We start from the raw sequence: 25760 nt of genomic DNA on the forward strand, positions 1-25760 counted from the left end.
GACCTGTGGGAAGAGGGTCTGTCTCCTTCTGCCTGGAGCCAGTGTGGTGGTGGTCTGGGCCCAGCCACCCTGATGATCGTCCTGAGGGGGCATGGACAAGCCTGGCTTGTAGCTGGCCCCAGAGCCTTCTGCACTAGCTCTGTGGGGTCCCCAGTGCCCTTTTCTGTTGAGCCTGCCCTGGGGGTAAGATCAGACGCCTTTGAGGACAAAAGAGGAGCTAGTGTTGCGCCGCCAGGGCCTGAGGGCACTTGCTTTTGAAAGAGGGCTCCTCTACCTGCCGACAGCCACTGTCTATGCTCGGCCTGCCCTTAAGTCTGGTCATGGAGGTGACAATCACTTAGGCCAGTCTCTTGCTATGTCTGGGAGGCACCCTGGGGAAGAAGCCCAGCCCCTGGACACCACCTCCCTCTCTTGCCCTGGTGGCTCTTGAAGAGTGGAGTGGAAGGACAGAGAGTGGAAGTGTTGGTCCTTCAGGGCCCCTGATCTTTCCTAAGAGTAGCCGAAAAGTGCTGTCTGTCACTGTTTGTTGAGGGAGGGGGCATCGGGGTGCTAGCTGGGCCACTGTGGGAAGCAGTGTGTGTCTAATTTAACGGATGCACCACTTTCTCTGCTAATTGAGAGAGCATTATTTATTTGTTTTGACACAAGTGCTTGCAGTGTTTCATCCCAGCTAATGGCTTCTTAAAGGTAATAAAACCCTTCAACCTAATTGGTCAGATAAGACTTTTTCCTTGTATGCTTAAATAAAGCAATTAGTGAAGCGCTTCTCTCCAAAATGACTTTTTTTTTTTTTTTGTCTTTTTTTTTTTTTTTTTGTAACTAATTTACTGTTACTGGAAACTTTTTGTACAATAAAGCAATCTCACAGATTGAAGAGCAGTCCCGCATTCCTAGTATTAATTTTAATGATGGGGGTCATATTTTCTTCAAATGTGTTTGTTTTAGCCGTGCCTGGGATCTTTGGGGCCATGGCTATTTATTTTGTGCCTGAGGCCTCTGCCTCAGTGTCTGAAAGTCTATTTGTTTGTCTAATGGAGGCCCGCAAAGGGACCAATCAATTTGCTATCCACATAAAAGACAGATAATTATTTTTCTTTATGAAAACATGCTTTATGTGAGCACTAGGGCGTGCTTGGCACTCTTCAGATTGTGCCCAAAGAGGCTTGCGATGCTTCGTAAATGTCTTCCTTCAGTGTGGTATGACAAACTTGAAGGACAGTGTTTGCTAGGAGTGTCCTGGTCCTCCAAGGAGGCAGCAGAGTATTGGTGTTTGTACACATGCATACCTGGAAGAGAGCAGAGGTGGCCTTGGGGATGTGATGGAGGGCCAGAGTCTATCACAAGACTTGAGTGGTCAGTCTTGAGCGCTCCACACAGAAAGTGCAGTCTCTTGTGTCCTGCACTCTGTTGTTCTTGTACTGGAAAGTACGGTCCTTTCCTTCTCATCAACCATTAGTTAGCCCAGACATCACTCACTCTCAAAGGACAACCATTTCCCATAAGGCTAGAAAGTCAAGTCCAGTGGAGTGGCATTTAACCCCTACATCTTGATGTGGCTTGAGGTGGGAAGGCCTGTGAAGAGAGTCTATGTAGCCCAGGTTGCCCTTGAACTTGTGACCCTGTCTTGACCTCCCAAGTGCTGGGATTTACAGGCAAGCACAAATGCTGCCGTGCACACAGAGCTACGGATGGCTATACAGTGGAAACCGTAGTCATCTTTGCTATGGAGTCTTTGGTGATCTGGGCTTAGAATGGTCACACGAGAGTTTGCACGTAACACACAGTGCCATTAAGCAGAGTGCTCTGAGATTTGGGCGCTGGGTCAGAGTTGGTGGACCGTTGAGGTGTGACCCCTTTGATTCTTCACTGTTGGAGAACAGGCTGGGTGTGAAGCTTCACGCCATCGTGTGTGAAGTAAGAGCAGCCTTCCTCGCTTGCCGTTGGGAAGCCCATCTACCCGAACGTGTACAGATGCAATAGCACCATGCCAACCGGGAGCCTCCTGTCCCATCTATGTGGGGACCACGTGAAGACCTTTCCATGGTGGCTCAGGGTTAGATGGATGAGGGAGGCCAGCAGCATCTGTGTCCAGGGTTAGTACAGGGCAGGGTTTTCCTTCCCCTGCTCCATCTCAAGTGTGTTTCGGAGTCTCCTTCTGCCCAGTGCCTGTAAGTGTGGGTCTCAGTTGTATTCCTCTGTCTGTTGGCCCTTTGAAACCTCTGGGTTTTCTTTGAACTCTCTTGACCACCCACACGGCACCTTTAACCTTGTGTCTGATGTTTTTGTTTAGTTTTGAAACTGAAAGGAAGCAGACCCTGCAAGTTGACGGGTGTCAGAACAAGCTAATGAGGGCACTGGTGGACATATAGACCGCTCGTGTAGAAGGGCTTCCTGTCTGGGACTCAGAAGTAGACTGGGGGACGCCGGCTGTGTGCGTCTTGTCCCCCATTCCATACCACCTTCAGAGAGACTGAACCCTTCTATGCTTTTTTTTTCTTTCTTTCTTTCTTTCTTTTTTTTTTTTTTTTACCACATCAAGAGACATTCCACAGAGCCAAATGGCAGAGACGCGTGCACAATTATCTGGTCAATTGAGGCAAAAGAAAATAATCATTTGTCCAATTGTGCAAATGAGCTCCCTGGACTGTCCTGAATGCTGAGATAATTGTGTGGCCCTCCACTTTCATTCCATAATCTGGCCAAAATGGGCCATTTAAGCAAGGCTCCATTTGATAATGCACATTCAAATCAGCCTTCGTTAAAACAGGCCACTGGATTTAGCATTTTCTGTTTGTCAACTATAAATCTATTAATTGCTTTAAGCTCATCATCCGAATTCCACCATTAGTGGTCACTGTGTCTCATTTACAGATGTGATGGAGGCCAAGGACCTCAGTTTGTATCATTCGGTCTCATTTTCCCAGGAAGTACTAAGGGAACCAAGTGCCTGTTTTCTGATTTGGCACTCCGACCCAGGGTATCACAGTGTTTCTCTCTTTTATCCACTGTGGGGGATAAAGAGCACCTCCAACACTGAGCCTCTCCCTTCTCCAGATGGGGAAACTGAGGCCCGTGCCCAGGTGTAATGCAGGTTAGAACTGGAGTTGTCAGCTTCCGAATTTTTAGACCAGCATTCCTTTCTGCTTATTCCATTTTAATTGTTCATTTCTTTCCATAAAATTAAATGACCTTCTTCAAGAAAGATTTAATGGTCAAGATGTGATTTGGTAAAAAGCTTCCTCAAGGGTTTTTTTTCTTATTACAAAGATGAGACTAGGCTGCAGCTAAGAGAGATTTGCAGACAGTGGTGAGCCATTATCCCCAGTTCAGTTTTTTGTGTAATTGGTGTGAAGAGATTGCTGCTGATGAATCAGCCTGCCGCCGAACAGAAAAATAATGATTGTATGGTGACGTGGCCGGGTGTACGCACATGTGAGCTTGCAGTTGTTTACAAAAAGGTATATGTCTGCATAAAACACTCAGTGAGGTTGGTAATGTCATTTTAAAGCTGTAAATAATAAAAAATAGTCTCTGGCAGACCTGGTTCTACAATTGCCTGAGAATGCGGCACTTCATTTCAACACTATGCGATGGCTAGAAATTGATTTTTTTTTTTTTAAATCCAATTAAGCCTCAAGGTTGGTTATCCATTTAAAAGGTCGGATGAGTTAAAGAGTGACAGTACCTTGGGTTCATGTAATAATTAGATTTACACAGAACTCCAGCCCTCGTGTCTGCCTTATGGAGGCCTATGTTTTCTGTTTGCACAACTCTGAGCTAGCCAAGCCCCCAGCTCACGATGCAGACAAACCAGCCAAGCAGGGCCCCAAACTTCCTGATTCCCCAGCAGTTAACTGACCCCTTCAGATTTCCAGTCTGCCCTGAGGAGTGTGGGGCCCAGTTTCCGGACACCTTCTTTTCTATAGCCCGGAGAGTCCTGGAGGTGGGAGGTACCCTCTCATCAAAGACTCAGTTCGGTCCAGCTTCAGATGCTGTGGGGTTAACAACAGCACCGCACAGCTCACAGCTCGATGCTGTGAATGCTTGGCACGGGGAGAGGAAGGCTTCCACATGGTGTGCTCGGGTTCTTAGGGGTGGCGTTTTAAGTGTTAACTAGATTATGAAGATGTTGGGGGAAAAAATCATGAGCCTGAATAAAATGCTTTTTTCTCTGCTTGAGCTGGAGTGTCACTCGCATTTTATAGATGGTTGAGAGCTAGCATTTCACCCTGCACCATAATGTAAGTAAGGCATTTCAGTGTGCTCCATCCATAACTGAACCAGCCTGAAATAAGAGAGCATCTAGAACATTCCACCCATAACTATGAACCATTCTGAAATAAGGGACCTTCCGGAACATTGCATCCATAACTATGAGCCAGCCTTGAATAAAGACCCAAAAGTTTCCATCCATAACTTTGGAGCAGCCTGAAATTAGGGCCTCCCTGATGCAGTGAGAATATTGAATTTGCTCTGTTGCTCACCACTCCAGACAACAACAAAAGCCTTAGAATTTCAGGTTAGCTTTCTGCCTCCCCCACCTTTCCTCACACCACTCAGTTGCCCAAATCCTCAACAACAGATTTATGATTCCTTTTGAAAGGTCTGCGTCGGATAGCACAGATAGACTTGTAATAAGCACACGGGGTTTTGGAAGCAAATGTGACGCAGGCTGCAGTGAGTCATCTCAGCACCCTGGAGAACTCGCCTTCTAACAAGATCCTGCCAGGGAAGGTTTCTCCTCAGGAAAAGATTTGATCAGAATAAACATTCTCCCCCGTTTTGCTTTTCTGTAAGTCTGCACGATTCCGGGTCGAGTTTGCTTAAGGGAATGTGGGCCTGTGCTTGCCGTTACTCACATCCCTCACCCTCTCCAGTCCCAAGGCTCTAGGTCTTCAGTATGCCCTCAAAAACTTTGGCAACTACAAAAATAATTGTGCTGGTGTTCGGAGGTATATAGGAATTTAGCTCCCGAGACATGAGGGTTATTGCTACTTCGAGCTCGGAGGCTAATTCAGGGACCAGCTCAGCCCCTCTTCTCCAGGAGTCTCAAGATCCGGTGTCCAAAGGACCAGGTTCAACTTGTTAATAAACAGTTCATCTAGGACATTTTTATTAACACACTTTCTCTTGTCCTGTTGATGGCAGAGAGTGAAGACAGTCACAGAGATGAGATTGTACCACGTGTGCTTTTCAAGCCAAGTCCAAAAGACTGTGTGGCATCTTTTGTGTGAGGTGCATGGAGGTACCAGCTATATTTTTCTCAAAGAAGAGGCAGGCAAGATAAACCAGAAGCTAGTAGAAATGGCTACCTGTAGGGGTAAAGAGGCGATTTGTGAGGGATGAATAGAAAGCAGGGGCGGGAACAAGCCCTTTTTGAGCATCCCTTTTTACAGCTAGAATTTTTGAGCTAAAGAAATGGTTCGAGTATTCAGAAAAGAAAATACAGCAAGAAGCAAGAAAAGCAAGTCACCACTTGAACACAAACATGAACCTAAGTGTCTATCACAGATAAACTATACAGAAACAAACCGAATGGTGGGCAGGCTGCAAGCATAAAAAGAATAAAGATGTGTGGTCCAGAGTGGACCTGGTACTGTTTGTGGTGGAGGAAAACAGGTGAGCATCCGTGGGAGGGTAGGTGGGTGGCAGGAAGAAGCTTATGGAGGGATTGGGATGGAAAGAGCCTTGACATCCTATGTTGACCCATCTCAGCCCAACAAAAGGACCAGAGGCAAGGAAAGACGCCATGGCAAGCAGCACTGTGGGATCCAGTGTGCCTCTACTTAACCCACGGGTTCCAACACCACCCAAGGAGCCACAGCTTCCTGAAGTGGCTGGCTGGGTTTTGGATGAAAAGGAACAGTGAGTGATTCATCTCATAATTCTAGAACCGCCCCCCCAAAACAAAACAAACAACCCCCCAAAAACCCCACCACCATCAACAATAAAACTATTAGAATGTGTTAGAAGGACATGTGAACCCACCCAAGGGGGCTGCTACTGGCCTGAGTGACTGTATTGAAAGACAGGTAGTACCTGTGAGCATACATAAGGAAATGGGGCCAGGGTGCTGGGCACTAGGGCCTCATGCTTGCTTTAATTCCCTGACTTGTTCCTTTTGGAAACAGAAACTCTGCTTCTTTACTCTGTGTTGGACTTCTTACCTGTTGTGGCCAGTCCTGGGACACAAGAAGGAAGCCGCTACTTGGAAATAGTTGGAAGTTACAGTCTAGAGGTTGGAGCCATGGGACCATTATTTGCACCTAGTACAGTGTTAGGGCTGGACCTTCACTGACACTGAAGACACTGAGATCCAGGGCATCCTAGCAGTCCCAACGTGCCCTTCCAGCCCTGGCAGGGGTCTCAGTTTCCCCATTAGGAAAAGAGAGAGGATCTCGTAGGGAGAAACTCAACCCCTCACAGTGGGTGAAATCAAGTGTCTCTTCTGCTCTCTGGGCTCAGAATACCACATTAAGACAATAGCAACAGGCAGGTTCTTTGGTCCTCTCCGAGAAAACAAGGCCAACAGTGTAAGCCAGAGCCCTTTGCTGCTGTGCATCCATTAAATAAGAGAAGTAGGCGCTGGGAATGTGGCCCAGTTGGTGGAGTGCTTGCCTGCCTAGCTTTCAGGAAACACAGAGCTTATTCCCAGCTGGGAATGGCACACACCTGCAGTCCTTGCATTTGGGAGGTAGATACAAGAGGATCAAAAGTTCAAGGTCAACATCAGGTACACTCAAGAATAAAAATAAGTGACAGACATAGTGACTATGAATGGCAGAATTGGTCTGTAAAGTGAACACTGCTTTTAATTTTATTGTTTATAAAGAGGACTTGTAATTTTACCAGAAAAGATGCCTCAGACTCCACTTGAATCAACAGTAAGGGACACTTAGACCCTGTACCCCCCTCATGAGGGACAGTGGAAAGCATGATAGAGATTTTTGCCAAATGCCTTTAACCCAAATCTAACGGCGAGGCAGCAGGCAGATGCAGACTTGACGACATCTCTGTGACATGTCCATGCTGTGAAAGAGGGGGAGTGTGGGGGGCAGGGATTATTTTGGATTCTAGGCGACCAGAGAACCTGACAGCCAAATGAAACACCTGATCCTGGCTTGGATTCTGGATGTGAGAGGAAAAAGCCACAGAGGATGTCTGAAGAGGAGGAGGAGGAGGAAGAGGAGCAGGAGGAGGAGGAGACTGTTAAAAGATAGTATTGTTTGAATCTTCCATCTCCGATGTGTCTCACTGGGCTGTTGCTGGGATGAGGTGGTCCAACCGGTGTCCTTTCCCAACACACACTCTGAGGTGCACAGGGAGCCATGTTTGCAGTTCGCTTTAAACAATAAAGAAAGATATGCTTATACATTTGTATACATGTGTAAAAGTAGCTTTTCTTCTCCTGGCTTAGTTGTCTGGGAGGATTACCACCTCCTGCTAACTTAGGCCTGGTTCTGGAAGCTTCTAGCCTCTGCACAATCTTAATCTAGGCCTCTGAGACTTACTGCTTAATGAGCTCACCCTTACTTGTTCTTTCTGAGCTCTGGGCTGGTTCAACTCAGCTGTTCTGGCTTGAAATCTTCTCCCTGCAGATTTATTTAATCTGGGCCCAAAATTGCTCTGATTGGCCTCAAACTACCTCAGCAATCTGCTCTAATCTTCTGGCTTGTTCTGTCTTCACTGGAGTTCTCTCTCTCTCTCCCTCCCTCTCTCCCTCCCTCCCTCTCTCTCTCTCTCTCTCTCTCTCTCTGCAACCCATCTCTCTCTATTACTGTGGTAGTAAAGCTGCCTCCTTTCTCTGTAAAACTGCCTCTTAAGTAGCTTCGCTTTTCTCTCTTCTCCTGAGAGTTAGGCGTATCCTATTCTATTAAATCTTCTCTGATTCGTCACCTTTTCTGCCACTCAGTTACACATCACTTTCAAACATGGGTGCTTCCATCTACTAACTAACTTTACCTTTGTTTGCAATTAAAGGCATATACCACCATGCCTGGACCTCGGCTTTTCATTACCTGATAATTGCTCTATACGAGGGTGGCCTTGAACTCAGATCTGTTTGCCTCTGTCTCCTGGCAAGACATGTTTGTATTCCAGCTGGCTCAGACAGACCTAGAAGGTCTTTGGATGTGATCTCTTTCCAGAACAGCCATGTTCTAAATTAGCATTCTCCTACATACATGAATATGTATTGGTTATAAACATACACAACCTTGCTGAGGGGCACAAAATTGTTCTCATTGTACCAGTTCTCCAACTTTCTGTAGTTAATGAAGGTGTTTTTTGTTTATTCACTCATTTTAATGCTCTAGAAAAATGTGTTTTCCACAGCAGTAAGCTCCTCTTACTTTGGGGGACTCTGGTGTGAAGATAGGTGAACCATCCGGTCTTACCGGTTACAGAATGCACCCAAGGCATTTCTCATCTTAGGGAACTCAGGATGTGGTGCACAGAGGCAAGACACAGATACCACAGTTGGGGCAGCCTTCACGGAGGTCACATCAGCATCCTGGTTTTGGCTGGTCTGGGCTCACTTCTATGTTGGTGATTTCAGCAAAGGGTCATAGAGTTGGGGCCACCAGACCAGAGCTGGCTTTCACTTGCTATGCGTTCATTGTAGATCACTGTCACCAGCAGTGGACCTACGTTCATTTCACCTGAGGCTTGAGACACTTCTGACCACTGTTCACTTGGGTACAAGGCCAAATACAAATTCTGGCCGAATGTGTATCTTAGACTCATGCTGGGTCTGGTCACCCGCGTTCAGATGTCCTGAGTGACTGTGTCCTTTACCACTCCAGGGTGCCCTAGGAACAGTTAGTTCCCTACGCAGGATCACACAGCCAGCAAACTTCAGCTCATCCTTCAAGACCAAGTCAAAGGTCTGTCGTCCACAGGGCCTTCCTTGCCTCCATCTCTCCCAGCCAGTGGGTGTCTGGATTTTGTGGTCGTGTGACTCCTCCTATCCACACATTTAAGCAGCTTTCACACACTGCTGTTCTCTTTGGAGATAACAGGGCCCTATAGCTGTTCAAAAACTGTTTGCTAGATAAATAAATGTTTACTGGATTGAGGAGGCTGAGGCAGGAGGATTGCAAGTTCAAGGGCAGCCTAGACTAGAGATGAGCTAAGACCAGCCTAGTGACATATTGAGACCCTGTTTTAAAAGGAAAACGAAGAGAGATCTGGGGTGTGAATCACGGCTGAGCACTTTCCTAGCAGCACGAGGCCCTGGGGTTTAGTCCCTACCACCAAAATAAATCTGTGAATGCATATATGACCGGTGAACGAAGATGCCGTAACCCATGACGTGTGCCTTCTCATGCCAGATACTCTAGCTCTGAGGAAGTGTGTGGATCAGTGAGCGTAATCAGCCTTAGGGGACACGGAGGACATTAGAGCCATTGTCCCAGAATGTGACCTATTAACTCCTGAGACTTTCCTCTGGTTTCTTCCAGAAGCCTTTGGACGTTTCTTCCATTTCTGGGCTGCAGCACATCCCTGCTGGGTGTGGACTTGGTTCCAACTCATCAAAATCGTAAGTCACTGCTTGGGTTGCAAGATCTGGCCATTTGTTTTAAACTTTCCTTTAAAAAAAAAAATTCATACCTTCATAAAAATGCCTATCGACAAAGCACCCTGTCCTGTTTGTGTTACTGTCTGTGAAGTCGGCTGTGACAGGGAAAGATGTTGCCTGAGACTTTTCCCTGTGGCATGTTTTGTCTTGAGGAAACCCATAGGCATCCAAAGGGTAATGCTCAGTTGGGTTTGAATTTCTCTATTCGGGGATGGCATGAAACCAGGACTGGAGAATACTTGCTTGTGGGAAGCATCTAGCTAGCGTTCGACCTTGCTGTGCATGGAGTAAGTGTTCAGTAAAGGTTGGCTGAGCGAAGCTTCTCGTCATCTTTGTTTGTGGTTCACAGAGGTTATTTCCTTTATTTATAAATAGGGGAGAGTTCTGTGAGTAGCCAGGCCCTATTGTCAGAAATGCTTGTGTGTGTGTATGTGTGTGTGTTCATATGTGGGTGGGGACATGCACATGTGTGTGAATTTACACATGTAAAAGCTAGAGGTTGACCTTAGGTGTCTTTGCTTTAATGCATCTCCATCTTGGGTTTTTGGCAGATTTTATCTCCCCGTAATGTATTCATTTTGTGTTTGTGTGAATGCTTGGGTGTGACACAGTACTCATCTGGAGGTCTACCAGAGTCGGTCTGCTCCTTCCCGTGAGGGAACTGGAGTGGAACTCAGCGCATCAGGCATAAGGAGAAGTGCCATCTCAAAGGCCCCACCTTGAGTTTTGAGGCAGTGTCTCTCACTGAACCTGAAATTAGCCAGCTGCATAAGACCAGCTGGTTGGCAAACCCCAAGGATCCTTCTGCCCCTGGGCTGGGATTACAACCCGTCTTTTTATAAGAGTCCTGGGGATTTGCCTCCTGCCTGAACAGCAAATACTTTACCCACCCACCCATCTCCCCAAGCCCTTTGAAATGCTTTTCGGATCTCTCTGTGGTCTGTAGTGGCTACAGAGAGAACAGACTGCTCACCTGCCCCTCTGCCCCCGCCCCCAGCTCCCGCTCTTACCTAGGCTGTCCACCACCCCCGCCCCCTCCTCCCTGCAGCGAACAGCTTGCTGTGGGCTGGCCTATGGAAGCCCTACTTCACCCATAGGGATCAGCTTGAGCCTGCCACCTTCTAGGAAGATTGCAAGTCGTCTTGGTCCCCTCCCTCGTGCCTCCCTCGTGCCTCCCTCGTGCCTCACACTGTATTTGCAAACACCAGAAAATCAGGATAGATCTTTGAGGAACACTTAGTACCCTTTACAAATGTGTGAAAACATTCAGTTGCTGTAAAAACTCGTTTTGTTTTGTTTTGTTTTGTTTTCAAGAAAATAACATCCAATTAGTGTTGACTTCTGTGTCAGGAGAGCCAGCATTTCAAAGGAATTCCCTGTGCTCATTCAGCTACTGATTTGTGATGCCCTTCCATACTCGTTTTCAGGGCTGGCCTACTCTGGCCTATGTGTTGCTAAGGCACACCTTCAAAGTTGAGGGGTTGGGCAGCACAGATGACTTGTGAGTAGAGACCCAAGGTGGGTGGTGCCTCAGGGTCAGTGGTATGGAATGCTCTGCTATGAAACTGGCTTTGCTATGGGTTTTGTTTTTAATTTTTAAACTCTCTCTCTCCCTCCCTCCCTCCCTCCCTCCCTCCCTCCTCTCTGTTGGGGGTGGCTAGGTGGGTGTGAGTGGGTACCTCTTAATCAATAGATGATACCTTACTGGTGTTGGATTGCTTCTTCTAGATCCGGGGCTAGAACTCGGGTCCTCAGGCTCTGTAATAAGTGCCTTTTCTCGCCGAGCCATCTTGTTTCGCTAGTTTTAAAGGCTGATAATAGAAAAGAAACTCAGATCAAGAGTGACATATACGACTGGACGTCACTGTAGGATGTCAGCCAGAGTCTGGAGCTGCCCAAACCTCGGCAGGGTGGGGTAGCCGCTGGCTCCTTTCAGATGACTTCCTATAACCTCCCCACACTGCCAGCTTTTCCTTCCCAACACAGGTGACAAAGTGCAGGCTGCAGGGGCAGCTTGCTTCCATTGCTGCACCGGTGACCTTCCTGGCAAGTGTTAGGCCAAGGAGGTGGCCTACGCTGAATAAAGAGGGGGAAAATCGGAATGCCTAATTGTCCCGCCCAGTAGCTGCTGCGGCCCCTAGCAAGTGAGGCTGGGCCTGGGTAGGAAGGAGCCCAAGCTGGAGCCGTTCCAGGGGCTCGCGCGCCACTCGCCCCCAACGGTGGCCCAGAAGGCGCAGTGCAGCCCGCGCCCCGCCTCCGCCGGCGCCCCCTCGCGCCCCGGGTGGGCCCTGCAGGGCGGCGCGGCCGGGCGGCGGCGGCGGGGAAGGCGGGGCACAGAGGCCGGGCGGGCCGGGGCGGCGCCGAGCCGGGCCGGAGCAGGGCGCAGGGTGCTGGGTGGCCGGGCCGGGGGCGCAGGGGGCAAGATGGCGAGCGTGGGGCTGCAGTTCCAGGCGAGCGCTGGGGACGCGGACCCCCAGAGCCGGCCCCTGCTGCTGCTGGGCCAGCTGCAACACCTGCACCGCGTGCCCTGGAGCCACGTCCGCGGGAAGCTGCAGCCCCGGGTCACCGAGGAGGTGAGCGGGCCGCGGCCGCCATGCGCCCGCCAAGCTGGGGCCTTAGGACACAGGCCCCGCCTCGCCCGTGCGCCTCGCCGGGTCCAGGGCTCAGGTCGGCGACAGGCCTGGCCTTCTATCCCGGAGGCCCTGGTTGCAGCGAGGCCCAGTCTGTGTCACCGGCCTGCCTGGGCCGAGCCACCTGCATGAGCCACGCCACGGGGCCTGGCCTTCCAGAAAGCCGGGTGGCAGCTTTCCGCGTGGCCTCTGGCTTCGAGACCCGCTTCCATGGAAACTGGCCTAGGCCCAGGAGCCTGGCTTCCAAGTGTTTGAAGCAGAGGGTCCCCAGACAGGCCTTGCCAGCCTGAGGCGCAGTCCCACGAGGGTGGAAGGGTGGCAGAGAGACACACACGGCCTGCCTGGTGGTGGTTGGGGTGCCTTAGACAAACAGGTGTGGCCAGCAGGGCATCTCCCAACACACCGTTTGAAGCCAGGTCGGTCTCATGTCTCCTTTCTAATCTAGCTCTGGCAGGCAGCTCTGGCCACGCTCAACCCCAACCCCACGGACAGCTGTCCCCTCTACCTGAACTGCGCCACAGTGGCAGCCCTGCCTTCCAGGGTGAGCCGGCATAACAGCCCTTCTGCCGCCCACTTCATCACCAGGCTTGTGCGAACCTGCCTGCCTCCTGGAACCCACCGGTGCATCCTGGTGAGTGCTGCTGGGCCCTTCAGTGTATACTCAGGAAGCTGGTGGCCCACCTCAGGCAGAGCTTGCTGGCCCATGTGACCTCCCCGTTCTAACTCTTCAACCACTGAGTGATTTACACCAGATCAGTTTGCGTGACAAATCAAGAGGTGCCAGCCTAGATTTATCGAGGCCTGGGCTCATGTCTGTGCCCTGCTCGTCTGTCTGGGAAAGGGCGGTCAACGTCTGGCGGCAGACATTTTTCTCACGCAGCCTCAGGGTTACTGCGGAGCGCAGACCTCTCTGGTTTTGTGCACTGTGGTGCTGCTGTTGGGACAGGGCTCATGACATCTCTCTGTAGCCTCAGCTCCACCCTGCGTCTCTCTCACTGCAGATGGTCTGTGAACAGCCCGAGGTTTTTGCCTCGGCCTGTGCCCTGGCACGCGCCTTCCCACTCTTCACACACCGCTCAGGGGCATCCCGGCACACGGAGAAGAGGACTGTCGTGGTGGAGTTCTTCCTGGTGGGACAGGACAATGGCCCGGTGGAAGTGTCCACCTTGCAAGTGGGTGACTAGAGGGCACACTGCCTCTGGGGAGCTCAGGTGGAGAGCTCTCCCCGCCCCGTTCCCCAGGGAAGGGTTACATTGATTTCCAGGCCCACCCCCACCCCGCAAGGTCTTGTTGCGCTTATGTCTTCAGGTCCCTGGTTCATTCTGTATTTGACGAGTCCTGCCCAAGTGCCCCATGTAATGTGATATGAATCTGTGTTCTTGTACCCTTGGGTACCTGGTTTTGGCCTTTCTTTCTTTCTTTCTTTCTTTCTTTCTTTCTTTCTTTCTTTCTTTCTTTCTTTCTTTTATTTATCTTGAGACAGGGTTTCTCTTGTAGTCCTGGCTGTCCTGGACTCACTTTGTAGACCAGGCTGGCCTCAAACTCACAGAGCTCCACCTGCCTCTGCCTTCCGGGTGCTGGGATTAAAGGTGTGCGCCACCATGCCCAGCTACCCCTTCTCTGTTGCTGAGGGACACAATGTGGACGTCCCTCCCTTGAAGCATGCCTAGCCCTAACTAGCCTTCAGTCCCTTGCATGCGTTCTCTTCCTAGCCACTCCGGCCTCAGTATTACCACTCTGCGAGGTTTCAGGTACCTGTAGCCTTCCCTTGGCGATGGACACTGAAGACCGTGTCTGTCCCCATCCCCAGGAGTCCCTTCTGAGCTTCATGGTCACCTCCTACCACATCCCAGCCTGGACACTTGGGCACAGCCCTCGCTTCTTTCCACACACTGGTAGCCCTGGCCACTCCCATCCCATTGGCACAGCTTTCTACCCTCCTACAGCTGACTCTCTGCATCCCTCAGCTAGCTAGGCGTGCCCACTGTCTCTGCACTCTGTGGTGCTGTGCTGCCTCCTCTTTCCTCCTCACCAGAGTACCCCCACAACCCCCATCCCTGTAGACTTTAACTAGTCCTTTCCTCCTTGTCTCCGCTGACACTGCGTCGGAGTCTGTCACACTGCCTGATGGGTAGCAGGCCTCACATAAACATGTACAGAGGAAGTGAGTGGATGCTGTCTCTCTTGTCATGTGGAAACTCAGGGTTATATTCTTTCCAGCCTCTCTCATCGCTTACTGGGAACTCTGGGCCTGTGAAGGGTCTGCGGGTTATACCTGCCTCCCTTGAGGCCGTTCCTCGGCCCAACACAGCCCACGCAGGCCTCTGACTACTGTCGAGTGGCAGGGGCCTCAGAAGCACAGCTCATATTTGAGCTGTCAGCTCCTAGGTCTTTACTCGGAGCCTTCGAGGTTTAATTACCTGGGACAGGCAGCGGCGCTCCTGTGATGATCAGACAGCGGGGGCGGTGGCCGGCTGGCAGAATCGACCTGTGCCTGCCCTCCTGACATCCAAATCCGGGGGAGGTGATGATGAACTTCACGCTGGTGCCCTGCGCCCCCACAAGCCCCTTAATATCTGTTTCTTCTGGCTAGCACAGAGGCACTGACGTAGCCAGCTATCCCCGGCTTCTGAGGTTTCGGGTACATGGTGGGATTAGATGGAGCTAGAGAGATGTTCCAGCTAGCTAGGAGGAAGGCCCTAGGGCAGAGAAAGGTGGGCAGGCAGGGGTCTAGAGCTGGGCTGGCTCTACAGACACATGGGACCACCTTTCTCTGGATACTTTCTGGATACACCTAGCATCTACAGACACCATTGGGCAGTCTCTGAAGTGTTGTCCTTGGCATGGGGCTAGGGCTCTAGTGGGGGGTCTGTGGTCTCAGGTTCCCGCCCACTCCGGGGTCCTCTGAGACTCATGTGTTCTCTGAGACGAGACTTGGTCCTGTCCCTTCCACAGCCAAACCCTAGTAGGCCATTCAGTGACAAGGAAGACAGGTGGTAGGCCTCTGTGCCTCCGGGAGTCTCATGGAAAGCACCTTGTCAACATTCTGGGGGGATGTGTAGGGGCATCCCCGAAGCTGCTTCTCCCACATGCCCAGTCCATGCCTGGGAACAGCCCAAAGCATTCCCCATGAGTGTTATGTCTCTGATGTCTTTGGTCCCTGGGGAACCGGATGGGAAGAGGACACCCCCTTCCAGCCCTGTCCGTGGACCCCCTATGATGAACTTTTTCCTTCTGTCTCAGTGTTTAACCAGTGCCACAGAAGGGGTGCGACTAGCTGCCCGCATTGTGGACTCGCCATGCAGTGAGATGAATACAGACATCTTCCTTGAGGTTCGTGGCCGCACACCGCTAGAAGAGGGGCCAGGCTGAGCTGGGACGGTCTCTAGATCACCAGGACAGGGCAAAGATGCCTTAAGCCTGTCAGTGCCTTCTGTGGTCTGGAAAACCCAAGGCTGTTTTGATCAAATCCTGGTATTCACCTTGCCCTAGAAGGGTCAGCATCCTCAGCTGAGGGCATAGGTAGGATGGGCCCTCAGTGAGGACGTCTGTAGGACTGAGACCACTAGCTGCAGGAAGCTGAGTGTGCCAGGGCCAGCTCCCCTCCCCTACCCCAGGGCTTAATCATGAGAGGCCGCAGCCACCGGCCTCCAGGGTAGTTCCTTTCCCACCACTCAGCCGTGGACAGACTCATCTTGAGCGTGAAGCCCAGCCTTGCCTTGAGACACGCCTTCTTCACGTGCCTCATGTTGTTGTTGTTGTTGTTGTTGTTGTTGTTGTTTTTCCATGAATCTATCCAGGAGATTAGCCGAGTTGGAAAAGAGCTGGGGATCACCCCCACCATCATCCGGGATGAACAGCTGAAGAACAAAGGATTTGGAGGTGTGTAGCACTGCCCCCCCCCCCGACAGCTCTCCCCCTCCAGGACAGGCTGGGAACCTGGGTGGCAGGGGTAGCAGTGAGGGCATTTGGTACAGGGTCCCCAATTTCATCTTGCTAGGAACCTGAAGGGAATGGAATCGGCCTGGGCTGCAGCCCAAGACAAGAGCGTGTGAGGCAGAGCATCCTGGGGCAGACTGAGGCAGGCTGGGGCAGGCTGAGGCAGGCTGGGGCAGGCTGAGGCAGGCTGGGGCAGGCTGGGGCAGCCTTCCAGGTTCTCGTGCTGATCCTGGGAGCCTCTAGACCCATCAACGGGGCCTTGTGTTCCTCGACTACGCAGTTCACGGCCGGGCTCAGGGTCCCAGTGTGTAGTGTTCTGCATACAGAACACACTTCCTCTGGCTGTCCTGGCCTACATGTCTCCTTCCCTGATCTCTCCGTACCTAGGCACTGGAGGGGAGGCCGGGCTGTCTTGAGGTGTGACAACTGTCACAGTTGTCAATAACTGTGAAACAAGGCCCCGCCAAGGCCCCGGGCTCCCGAGCAGTGCTCTTGGTCATACCCCTCTGCTGGCTTGGGGTTTCTCCTGCCACAGCCATGTGAAGACTACAGGAGGAAGCTCTTGCAGGCTGTTGCCTGGCCTTGGGGTTTGGGGGGAGCACTGCTGGTCAGACTATGTCCCCCCAACTGTGGTTCTCTCCAAACGGCAACTCACAGTGTGGCCAATGTCTACCTCTGAGGGGCGGAGTTGGGAGGCATGACCAAGTATTGCTCACCTCGTCTTCAGGAGGCCCTGTCCTTTGTACTGAGTCCTGTTATGCACGAGCCCCGAGGCAGGATGGGAATGCCTATTGGCGGTGTCACTGGGGTCAGCTGTCTTAGCCTTGCTGGCCCACACACATTAGCCAGTTACACGCTGAGACAGAGGCTACTCATGCTGGGGTTGGGGGGGGTCTCTCCGAGAAGGTGGCAGTGGGGAGGATGAGTAGGAGTTTGTCCAACAGCTATTCTCGCTTTACTTATGGTTGCTAGTGTTGGGTGGGGCACCTGGAGGCATAGTGCCGCTCTTTCTTTGGGAAGACAAGCAGTTTAGCAAAGAGGGAGGGAGGGAGGTGGTCGTGCAAAGGCCATGGGAGCCAGCTGGAGGAGGAAGGCGCAGAGCTCAGGGTAGGAGACCCGTGTGGGCCAGAGAGGCATCATCCAAGAATCATTTCACTCTGTGGTCCTCTTATTTTCCTCCTGGGCATGATACATTTCTTCCTTTAGCAAATTTCCTTGCCTAACAGCATGTTGCAGTCTTAGCCAGTGGAATGGACCTGCATTCCCCTGTCCCACACAGACCCCTAGCAGGAGGAGGAAGGGAGATCTGTCCAGGGTCACTTCTGCAAGAGATGAATGGACCAGCTCATGCCAGCACCATAGTCTACAGCGCATCTGAAAGCCGCTATGGTTGGGGCCTGGGGCTCATTCTCTTCCTTTTCTTGCTACAGGGATCTACGGGGTTGGCAAAGCTGCCCTGCACCCGCCTGCTCTGGCCATCCTCAGCCACACTCCTGATGAGGCCACACAGACCATTGCCTGGGTGGGCAAGGGCATTGTCTATGACACAGGTGGCCTTAGCATCAAAGGGAAGGTGAGATGTGGGTTTTGGGGTACAGTTCAGACTGGTGCGTTCGAGTACGTAGAGCATTTAGTATCAGGAGTGGGCAATTGTTTTATTTAAAATCCCTCCTCTTCTATCCAACACAATTATTTCCAGAACTACTCAGGAAATGGAACTAATAATACAAGCTTAAAAATAACCCCACTAGCAAACATTCTCTTTTATTGAATTCCACACATATTATCTTGCCAGTTGAACTTTTTGAAACGAAAAATATTCCCGTCCAAATAAAGAGAGCAGCAGCATATTAGCACTTCAAATATCATTAATGTATTTTAATAGGAAAAAGACCCACAAAGCAAGTGTCCGTCTCAGGCTCTGTTAATTGCTAATGGACTACAGCATTCAAGACATTTGCCTGGGTCTCTCATCTGGGGAATTTGACTTTATCCAACCCTCAGCACATATCTGTGTTGGACACACAGGGGAACCAGGATTGTTCATCTGCTTTCCTCGGAACCTCAAAGCACTGTTCCTATAACTCTGAGGGGTTCTATCACCCCAGGAACCTGATACTAGAAGCTTCTGGAAAAGAAAAGAAAAAAATCCCAGTTCTCATTTAGAACTTGCAATGCTGGCTGTCCCCGAGATGGCTGAGGTCCATTCTAAGAGCATTCACATATCTGTGCGTCAGAATGTTTCTAACACCACCCTCAAAGGTTTACAGAGAACAGAGGAGCAGTGGGCGTCGTTGGGCTTGGTCACGCTCTCTCCGTGCTTCCTTCTGTGCTGTCATTGAAACGTAGATGTCCCACTCTGCAGTCAGCCCAGCAGTCTTGCCCTTTGTAGCATTTGCAGTAGGTGCGTTGGTGGAGTCTGCCTACCAGGGACAGTGGCCTTTTTACTCTGCCCACAAAGAAGAGAGTGCTTAAAGGTAGATCTTAAAGCCCTAAAGTCAGGTGAGTGCGGAAGACCATGTGGCTATAGCTATAGCAACAGTTGGCACAGCAGTTGTTTAAACGTCAAGCAACTGCGGGTTGGGGGAGGAATGTTTGGTTTGCATGGTCGCTGCTTTAGTGCTGTTGGAAAACGCCATGCAGGCCATGCGCCTGGCACCTCTCCCAGCACACCAGGTCCGAGGGCAGCCTTCTGTGGGGGGTGGGGGTGGAGCCCCGCTTACTCTTGGTGTGGCCGTGTTGATGGGTTAGAGCAAGTGTCATGGCTTCCCTGGACCAGATCTCTGTGATACATCTGTGCCTCCTGTCGCTCAGGAGGAGCACTGGACCTGAGGTCCTCCCACTCTGCCTCTGCTGTACATTACCACGGCCATGGACTCCAGGTGACTGAGCATGGGTCCAAGCCATCCTCCAAAGTGAAACAACTTGTCCTCCTGTCCTGTGATCAAACTGTCTCATAAGCACGTGGTAGAAATGATGGCCATAGTGGGCAGGCCGGTGACTCTTAGCCAACCCACGTGTCCCCTACCTTTGGAAACATTTCACCCCGGTTCAGGGTGAGCCAGGCTTGCCTTCTGAGCCTTACTGAGCACCTGGCATGGGGCAGGACAGTGAAGTTCCAGTATCTGACCCACCAGTGCTTCTACAGCCCCACTCAAGGGCCAGACATGAAACTCAGCATAGCAAGAGGTGTGTCACACGTGACACCCCAAGAGAAAACCGTATGGACCATTCAGCTAGCGAGCTGAGTGGCACCAGCAAAGCTGCTGGTTTTGCATGACCCTTGTCAGTTCTGTTGTAAAGAGTTGCGTGGCAGGTCAGCAACAGTGGAGCAGCAGGTCCTAGGAGGCCTCAGACACTCCAGACAGACACTCCTGATCTCTCTGTACTCTTACCAGCTAGCGATCCCAAGTGAGTGTGGGTGGTGATGCTGGCTGCTGCCTGATAGGTCCTGTGCAGGAAAACACAACAAAAACTGGGGTCTGTTTGAAAATAGTACACCACAAGTAGTAAAAACTAATGAAGATAATATAATTTTCACAACGAGAAACAGTTCCAAGTGTGGGCATTGCACATTTATTAGTCTCTCCTTCATGAGAGCTTTACAGAAGAGATCCTGTGCCGCCTGCGCTGGGAGCCTGTGCCGCATCGTCTCCCTAGGGTGCATCCAGTCTGGCCACATACTCTTCAGAGAGGCAGCAGGAAGGAGGCATGTCCCATGACCGTGGCCACTCTTCCCTGTTCTACCCAAACTTCAGAAGTGGCATTTGAGTGATTGCTCTGACATGGGTCTGGGAGCAGTGCGTGAGCTGTCTTGAGTGTCAGATGTCCATTTTATATGTGGTGGGTGGATCTCTTGGAGGCTGTCAGCACACAGAATTATGCATGAGCAGTACGTTGTGGTGTGCTTCTTGATACCAGAAACCTCACATTCCTTTATGTCACTGTCAGCTCATCAGAGAAGTCCTTGGGAGTGGGGAGGCTGTCAGACGGCTTACACAAGTTTCTCCAAGTTCTGCCTTGTGTGGAGAGCTATGTTAGTGCCGTGAGGCTTGCCCTGTTGTTACTGTGTCAATGCCTTATATGGAAACTAGCCCTTGCTGCTGCCTCAAGGCTGTGGCTGGCTGGGCTTGTCGCTCTCATGGCTGCCCTGTGCTCAGACTGACCTGGAAGAGGTAGCAGAGCTGTGCTGAGATGCAGTAGGGACGGTGACTCACACTCCATTGAGATTCTTATCTTTTTTTTTTGAAAAATTATTTTATTTTGTGCGTATGTGTTCCTGCCTACATGGATGTTCACCACACACATGCCCATGGATGGTTGTGAGACAGCATTCGGGTGCTGGGAACTGGGTCAGTCCGCTCAGCTAGTGCTCTCAGCCTCTAAGTCATCTCTCCAGCCCCAGGAGAGTTTTTAAACTTGAAAAATTTCAAAGTTAGCATTACTGCTTCATGGAGGGGCTTCTTCAAATGAGCTCACCATGGCTTGTTTTCCCTGGAGTATGCTGTGACAGCCTCCACTGGACCAGAGCCCTGACACCTTCACTAGCCATGGCTTCTGTGCATATGCCACATGACTAGGGCAGATGGCCCCTCAGCATCGAGAACCTTTCCTTTTTAACAACAGAAGTGACACAGGGGACTCAGGAGACCTCACATAAGCACCTGAGCTTGCCAGTTTGCGTGGGAGGTGACACCTGTGCAAGGACACACTGTGGTCCACAAACAGCTGCCATGGACATGTTCTGGGTGGGTCATTTTGAAATAGTTTGCTGCTAAGCCTGGGGCCCTGTTTCGTCATTTCATCAGGCCTGTGCTTTTTCTCCGATTAGGTCAGAAAGATGGCTTCTTTTCAGTCATCAAGATGGATTGTTTTTACTTGATGTAACTAAAAAAGCAGCCTGTCTAGGTCCAAAAATACTTTGAGCTAAAATTCAAGCCTGGTATGATAAAACAGGGACCCCCAAAATCACTATACATTTCAAACCAAAATTCTTACTTCTGAAGGCCTGTTGTTATTTAAAATATTAACTTCTCGATTTGAGTTGAGGCCAATACAGCATAAATGCGTAATGACAAATAGTTCCTAGGAGGTGACATTTCACTGGTGGCAGGGGGCTTCAGCTGAATATAGTAGGGCAGAGATGCCCCCTACTGATGGTTGGATGGCAGTGGCATAAGGATGACCAAGGCGAGCTCTCTACAGCGAGATAGGAGCTGCAAGGCAGGGAGAAGGCAGGCACAGAGCTGAGCCTCCCCAGAAGAGCTGTAGGGATGGGCAAGTGAAGACCAGTGAAGGCGGCTTCAAGCTGTCCCTGAAGGAGTACACGGAAGACAGGCCAGAACGGGTGTGAGCGTCTGTGGCAGGAGCTGCAAGGCCAGAAGCTGCAGAAAGGCTGTAACCACCTCAGAGTGGAGACAGCAGGAGCCTGTGGTGAGCTAGAACACAGGCAAAACGGCTTAGTGGCAAGCACACCACCCCCAGGCCCTCGTATCGGAGGAAGAAGCCGTAGGTCTGATTGCCACTCAGTTGCGTGCCCAAGCCTCTTGAGGTGCTGGCTGGGTGACCTCACGTGAGCCCCAGTTAATATGGAGTTTGGGTGGCAAAGAGGGTAGAGGCTCTGAGTGTAGACTGTCAAGCTGGCATGGCATCCAGTGCTCTGTGGGAGAACAAGTGATGGTGAGTCTGGCCACTGGGTAGCTTGTTGGTCTCCCTCTATCATATCATCTCCTGCTTGGCGCATATAAAACTCTATATAAACGATGGTATATCACCACCATTGCTGAACGTGACTTCCTCGTGCTTGCTCCAACACCCTCTTTGGCTAGTCACTTTCATGAGTCTCAGGGAACCCCATGAGGGCAGGGCCCTGGTGTGCCATGCCTTGGGCGCTGTTGCAAACCATCCTCCATGTCCATGTGCCTTAGACCGTCTCTTTTGGTTCTTTTGTGTCACTACAGACCACTATGCCGGGGATGAAGCGAGATTGTGGGGGCGCTGCGGCCATCCTGGGAGCCTTCAGAGCTGCCATCAAGCAGGTGAGGACCCCAAGGTCTACCTTTTCTCTTTCAGGGTCTGCCTGACCCTCTCCCTCCTGGACTCCACTTCCCTGGCAGTGTTGGTAAGAAGTCCCGGCTTCGGGTGCTTGCTGAAGGAAGCAGCTATGCCGGACGTGTTTGGAGAAGATGCATTGGCATCTGAAACACGCTGGGGGGTGGGGGCAATGCTCAGTAGGTGGTGCTTCTGGACTTTGTACCAGCCAGAACTGGGGCCCCACTGATGGGCATTTAGAGTACTGGTCCTACGGGAGGCCACAGCCAGTGACTTAAGGAAAGCCCCTAGCTGTGGAAATACACCACATGTACACACACAAGAGCCCCCCACACCCCTCTGGTTAACTCAGATGTCCAGTTGGCACTGACATTGCCCTTCGTCCTCCTGAAAAGGAGTGTGCCTCTGTGAGAGCCAGAGAATGAAGAGCAGTGGCAGTGCCTCAGCCCACGAGAGTCATGCTGTCGGGGCCATGCTGGAGGGACACAGAGATGGAAAGACTGTCTTGCCGTGGGGGCCGAGGTTACTGCCTGCAGGAAGGACTGTGCAACTAAAGTCCCCGTCTGCAGATCCCTCGGCAGTAACTTGGTAATGTCGGCCTCAGAATGAGGAGGAGGCTGAGGCAGGAGGGCTGCCTCCGAGCTGAGGTTGTCACATGCTGTGGAGTGACATCCGCTGCGTGCTCTGGACTCTGTGGAGGGCTTTCCCCCTACTCGTAGGGACTTCCCGAATCGTACCGAGCTTCACTTCCTCCTCCTCAGGGCCCTGGTCTGTCTGTCTGTCTGTCTCCTGCTGTCTGCAGGCCTGGGAGCACCTGGCTCTCTGTCTTCTTTGACCCCTTCAGAGTTCCGGTCTGTAATGGGGCCTCTCTCCTGCTTCTCCCCTCAGGGTTTCAAAGATAATCTCCATGCTGTGTTCTGCTTGGCTGAGAATGCAGTGGGACCCAACGCCACCAGGCCTGATGACATACACCTTCTGTATTCCGGAAAGTAAGCCCGGCCCCCTCTCACCTCTTGCGTTGTTCTTTAGACCTGTGGCTTCTTCCCGGAGCCAGGCTACGTCAGCCTGAGCCCAAGCAGGAGTGGGATAGAATTCCACCCTGTCCCCAGCCTGATACTCCTGCAGGATGAGGCATGTGTCATGGAGATAGAGGAGCTACAGGGCCTGGGCTCCCCAGGACCAAGGGGGGGGGTCCCTCAGCACTCTGGCGAGCTGCATCTCTGCCCGGGCTCTGCGTCTCACCCAGGACTGTGGAGATCAACAACACGGATGCGGAGGGCAGGCTGGTGCTGGCAGATGGGGTGTCCTATGCCTGCAAAGACCTGGGGGCTGACATCATTGTGGACATGGCCACACTGACGGGGGCACAGGTGAGCATCGCACTTTACCCTCCTTGACTGCAGCCCCACAAGTCTGAACCCCTTCTTGGTAGGCGAGAGCCAGCAGCACCCATGTCCTGCCTGACTACTCGGCCCTTCTTCCCCCGCCTCTCCCTTGGCATATTCTTCTGTCTACCTGCTGCTCGACTTTTGCCGTCTGTGTTTCTCTGCTGTCTCCCCTGGTGCGCTTGCCTGCCTTGTGTCCGTCGCCCAGGGCATTGCCACAGGGAAGTACCACGCAGCAGTGCTCACCAACAGCGCCGAGTGGGAGGCTGCCTGCGTGAAGGCTGGCCGGAAGTGTGGGGACCTGGTCCATCCCCTGGTGTACTGCCCTGAGCTGCACTTCAGCGAGTTCACCTCCGCCGTGGCTGACATGAAGAACTCAGTGGCGGTAGGTGTGGGGCCTGCCTGCACTAGTGGGCATGGCCTCGGGGAGTATGTGAGCACAAAGACCAGTGTCCCATGCACCAGGGGCAGCACTGATGTCTGATGTAACTTTGTCCAGGACACTCACTGAATATGGGCAGAGTGAACACACCCCAAGCCGGGGCCTGACTCATTTGCCCCTTCAGGTCCTTTGCTCCCTTATCCTGGGGGAAGGGGGTAGGAAGATGCCTTGTTCTAAGTTAGAGCACTCTTCAGCCATCCAGACCCTTCTCCTGCTGAGAACAGGGTATCACTGAATGTCATCTTGTCCTCAGGACCGAGACAACAGCCCCAGCTCCTGTGCCGGCCTCTTCATCGCTTCACACATTGGATTTGACTGGCCTGGGGTCTGGGTCCACCTGGACATTGCAGCTCCAGTACATGCTGTGAGTGCCTTGAGGATGCCCCCCACCCGCCAGGGCAGGCAGCTGGCCCACTCCTGCCCCTGAGGCCAGGCAACTGGCCCACTCCTGCCCCTGAGGCCAGGCAGCTGGCCCACTCCTGCCAGACACAACATCATTTCCTCCTCCTCCCTCCTGGCCTGTCCCTCCAGAGCTCCTCTGGATCAGAGCTGCTGCTGAGCTCACCACAAAGGCTCTGTGTTGTGTGTCAGATTATCTGTGGCCCAGCCTCCAGCCAGCTGTGCACACCCTGACCTCTGGTCTCCTCATCCCTGCGAACAGAGGAGCTGCTGTGTGCTGTCTCCCAGCCAGCCTGGCCTGTTCGTAATAGGACCCCCAGACTTATCTCCACCCTGAGCTGTGGCTGTTATTTAGGCTGTGCCCACTACCCAGTTTCCTCTGTCGGCCCTGAACATGTCAGTACATCTTCAGGAAGGCTCAAGACACAGCCTTGTGCCCTAGGACCTCCATGTGGAGGAGGGGACTATAAGCCCTCAAGAGCAACTTTTGCACAGAGGTGCTGCCACTCTAGCCCATGGTTTCCCTCTATCTACAGGGTGAGCGCGCCACAGGCTTTGGTGTGGCTCTCCTACTGGCACTTTTTGGCCGTGCCTCTGAGGACCCGCTGCTGAACCTGGTGTCCCCACTGGACTGTGAGGTGGATGCCCAGGAGGGTGATGACATGGGGCGTGACTCCAAGAGACGGAGGCTCGTATGAAGGCTACTTCCTGCCTGGTGACACAGGGTTCCTTACCTCACTTTGCACTGACTGGTTTTAAGCAATGGAACGATTAGACCTTAAAATGAGTCTGGCTTTTCCCTTTGTGTACCGAGCGGTGATGGGAGTGAGCCATCCTTTTCTTAGAAGACAGCTTTGGGGATTGGTCGGGTCTGAAAGATTGTCACAGATCCCCTAGGTCAGCTCTGCAAACTCTGTCCCTGTCCTCCACCCTGGTCCTTACAGCCACCTCAGGTCACCCTGTGTGGTGAACGAGTGCACCTCCTGATCCAGCCTGGGCTCCTTGGAGTGTCGAGCCAGCCCATGCCCGGGTAGATGTGACCCCTGTTAGGGACCCCATGCTGTGAAGCAGGAAGAGCAGGAAGGCCCCTCCAATTCACTTGAAGTGAAATTAAATATGGCCATGGCACACCCTCACTGCTGCTTAGTTTCCCCCCACTCCTCTGTCTGACAACCTGCCCAGAGCCTGGCTGAGGCTGAGGTGCAGAACTGCGCCAGCCAGCAGCACTGCAGGTGGAGAGGCAAGTTTGCAGGGATGCTCTGAGTCTTCTGACAGTGCTACCTTCAGCTCTCCAGGCCTGAAAAGAAGGTGTCCACTTCTGAGTCTGATACCAT

General features: G+C 52.0%; 1 protein-coding gene across 1 annotated transcript; it reads left to right on the forward strand.

The window, feature by feature from the left end:
- Positions 1–11980: 11980 nt before the first annotated feature.
- On the forward strand, positions 11981–25210 carry Npepl1 (aminopeptidase like 1). Its single transcript, XM_051143906.1, has 12 exons — positions 11981–12153; positions 12656–12841; positions 13212–13382; positions 15454–15543; positions 16011–16092; positions 17580–17722; positions 22110–22187; positions 23089–23189; positions 23447–23570; positions 23794–23970; positions 24281–24391; positions 24963–25210. Exons 1-12 carry the CDS (start codon positions 12004–12006, stop codon positions 25122–25124), a joined length of 1575 nt encoding a protein of 524 aa, XP_050999863.1. The 5' UTR covers positions 11981–12003; the 3' UTR covers positions 25125–25210.
- Positions 25211–25760: the final 550 nt, after the last annotated feature.

Source organism: Acomys russatus, chromosome 4, assembly GCF_903995435.1.
Source record: "Acomys russatus chromosome 4, mAcoRus1.1, whole genome shotgun sequence".
Lineage (NCBI taxonomy): Eukaryota > Metazoa > Chordata > Mammalia > Rodentia > Muridae > Acomys > Acomys russatus.

What these genes read in the sequence shown, in the direction of transcription:
- Npepl1 (XM_051143906.1), top strand. Translation starts at nt 12,004, where the DNA reads ATGGCGAGCGTGGGGCTGCAGTTCCAGGCGAGCGCTGGGGACGCGGAC. An exon ending in ATACAGACATCTTCCTTGAG is followed by an intron (nt 15,544 to 16,010) that starts GTTCGTGGCCGC and finishes GAATCTATCCAG; the next exon opens with GAGATTAGCCGAGTTGGAAA. An exon ending in GCCTTAGCATCAAAGGGAAG is followed by an intron (nt 17,723 to 22,109) that starts GTGAGATGTGGG and finishes GTGTCACTACAG; the next exon opens with ACCACTATGCCGGGGATGAA.